The sequence below is a fragment of the Rhineura floridana genome, chromosome 11, assembly GCF_030035675.1.
Source record: "Rhineura floridana isolate rRhiFlo1 chromosome 11, rRhiFlo1.hap2, whole genome shotgun sequence".
In the NCBI taxonomy this organism is placed as follows: domain Eukaryota; kingdom Metazoa; phylum Chordata; class Lepidosauria; order Squamata; family Rhineuridae; genus Rhineura; species Rhineura floridana.
The window spans coordinates 32,183,608-32,186,758 of NC_084490.1; the positions used below are offsets into that span (position 1 = coordinate 32,183,608).

Sequence of the window (3,151 nt, forward strand, 5' to 3'; positions counted from 1 at the left end):
AATACTATATTCCGGCGTATAAGATGACACCCGGCATATAAGACGACCCCCAACTTTTGTGAAGATTTTCCTGGGTTAAAAAGTCGTCTTATACGCCGGAATATACGGTAAGTATTAAATAATCACTCAATCAAAAGTAGTAAAGTATCTGAATGATCCAAATGGATAAACAACATAACTGAATTCATAACAGTAATTTCCACCATAAGAGTTACATTCTGTTTACTACCCGAATAACTGGATATGACTGGAATACAAAATGTTATCATTGTAATGGATTCTTCTAAAACAAGCCTTTTTTTAACCTGATAGTTATTACAGTTAGCATTGTGGGAGAAAATGTGACCATCCATGTTGAAAGATGCCATCTTTCTTTCTTTCTTTCTTTCTTTCTTTCTTTCTTTCTTTCTTTCTTTCTTTCTTTCTTTCTTTCTTTCTTTCTTTCTTTCTTTCTTTCTTTCTTTCTTTCTTTCTTTCTTTCTTTCTTTCTTTCTTCCTTTCTCAGGATAATATTGTTTTGTGCCTCCCCAATCTCCAAGCGGTGAGATTTCAGGGGTCCCTGTGAGCATCCAGGGTTTGGTTTCCTTTGGGAAGAAGGTCAGTGGAGCCTGCAGTGTCTTTATGAAATATGGTTTGTTTATTTACACACATTCCAACCTGAGCTTAAGACCTGGGGGTTCAAGGCATCAGCAGCCCAATACCCAGCTTTTCCATCTGTATTACAAAAGGCACCCCAAATGCCATGGTGCAGAGAGTTAGTCTCTCTGCCTGCCTCCAGTCTCCAGCCAATCTTCAGCCACGCCCTAAAACACTCAAAAAAGCACAAACCCTGCAAGCAGCCAGGAAGGGGGGGGCTCTCCTGAAGAGATTCAATGACAAAGGGTCTTCACGGCCCATGCATCAGTTGCTGGGCAACTGATAGGCCCATTATCCTACCTGGCAACTCTATTTGTTTTACAAAAGAAATTCATCTGGCCAACAGAGCCAGCCCCAAGGCATGGGGTTCCAAATCAGAGGCTGGAAAGGGGACCCACAGGAATCATCCATCCCAACCCCCATGCTCATAACAATATATAAGTTGTTTCTGCGAGACAACATCTGCCTCCCAGAGAGAAGATCAGCACAGTGGGAAGGTCAGCACAGTCCCATCCATCATCCACCAACCAGTGGATTCAAAGTTGTTGTATTGTGTGGATATTCAGCCTGTTGTAGCCTATTGTGAGAATCACTCAACTGAACAGCAAGGTATAAACCTCAAAATAAATAGATACATATATGATTGATAGCCAGGCCACATGGTCTAGAAAGAAAATTGTGAACGGTGTAGCTGAGCTGAAGGAATGCAAGAAGACCAATTTGTGATATAAGTGGAATTTTGAATCTACATACCTATGGATGTTGTAAATGACCCTGAAGAGTGCCTCAAATATAACAACTTTGAAAAAGCATTTTTTATATCTTTGTTTCTCATGCTGTAGATTATTGGATTGAACATGGGTGGGAAAATAGTATACATCACAGTTAATACAAAGTCCAGATAAGATGGAGTGTTAGAGGGAGGCCTAAGGTAAGCAAGACATATAGTGAAACAAAATACAGAGAAGACCATGAGGTGGGGTAGACAAGTTGAGAAGACCTTTTTCCTTCCCTGAATGGAAGGGATCTTCAGGACAGCACTGAAGATGTGAACATAAGTGACAACAACGTACACAAAGCAGCAGAATGCAAGCATAACACTAATGATAATAGCTCCAATTTCTATTAAGTATAAGTTAGAGCAGGCAAGTGTAAGTAACTGTGGGACCTCACAGAAGAACTGATTGATTACATTGGAGCAGAAAGGGCATACAAAAGTTCCAATAGTATGCACCAATGAGTAAAGAAAGGCAGCAACCCACACAGCAGCAATATTTTTGGTGCAGGCTGTTCTGTTCATCACCATTTCATATTGCAATGGATTACAAATGGCAACATACCGATCATATCCCATGACTGTGAGGAGAAATACATCAGAGACTGCAAAGAAGAGATATCCAAAAACTTGGACCACACACCCAGCATAAGAAATGTGCCTTGTATTCATGAGGGAATTGACCATGGATTTGGGAAGAGTTACTGAAACCGCACCTATGTCCTGGATGGCCAAGTTCATCAAAAAGAAGTACATGGGGGTGTGAAGGCGGCGGTCAAAGGCTACTGCAGCGATGATGAGAAGATTCCCTGATACAGTTATCAGGTACAGTCCCAGGAAGAGAAAGAAGTGTAGAATCTGCAGTTCCCGGATTGCTGAGAATTCAAGGAGCAGAAACACAGAGACGTAGGATTTGTTATCTAAATGTTCATTCATTACTGAAATGCTTTCTGCCTGTGCAAGAAAAGAGAACAATCAGTACTAAAGGCTGGTTCACACTGCAGCTGAACATCAGCTGAATTTTGGATTAAAGACGAAGCTTTTCTCATAGCGATAGGGTTTAAAGGTTCACATTTCTTACCTTATATGAGCCTTCAAACAGCTCTTTTCCATTTATACTAAAGGGAAAGGGTTAATCTCACTGCTTCCTAATGTGGGGCTGCCCTTGAGGTTGGTCCGGAAGCTGCAGCTGGTGCAAAATACAGCAGCGAGACTGCTCACTGGGGCAGTGTATAGCCAACATGTCACCCCACTGCTTTTTTTTTAATATAATTTTTTATTCAAGATTTCAAAAACAAAACAAAACAAAAAGAAAAAGAACAAATTAATAACTAATACAAAAAAAATATATTGACTTCCGATTTGTGATAAATCAGCTATAGGTCTATAGTATATAACAAACCTGTCCCTTAATATATTACAAAATCACTTTCTTCCAGTGGTTATCTTGGTTAATCATTATATCTCATTAACATCATATCATTTTATTCTTTCCGCAAAAAGTCAAAGAGAGGTTTCCAGTCCTTGAGAAATATATCTATCGATTTTTCTCCAAATAGACATGTCAATTAATCCATCTATTCAAGTCTAGTAAATCCAGTAGTTTCAACAGCTATTCTTCCATTATCAGTGTTAGTTCCATCTTCCATCGTCCATCCTTGCACACATAATTCTGCTGTCATAGTCATATAGTAAGAGTCTGATAGGAATTTCCTTCATCACAAATATTTTCTTGCCATC

The 3,151-nt window shown here is 39.5% G+C and overlaps 1 protein-coding gene across 1 annotated transcript; it reads right to left on the reverse strand.

Annotated features, from left to right (window-relative positions):
- Positions 1-1,381: 1,381 nt before the first annotated feature.
- LOC133367782 (olfactory receptor 14A16-like) lies at positions 1,382-2,347 on the reverse strand. Its single transcript, XM_061591884.1, has one exon. It carries the CDS (start codon positions 2,345-2,347, stop codon positions 1,382-1,384), a length of 966 nt encoding a protein of 321 aa, XP_061447868.1.
- Between the last annotated feature and the right edge of the window lie 804 nt (positions 2,348-3,151).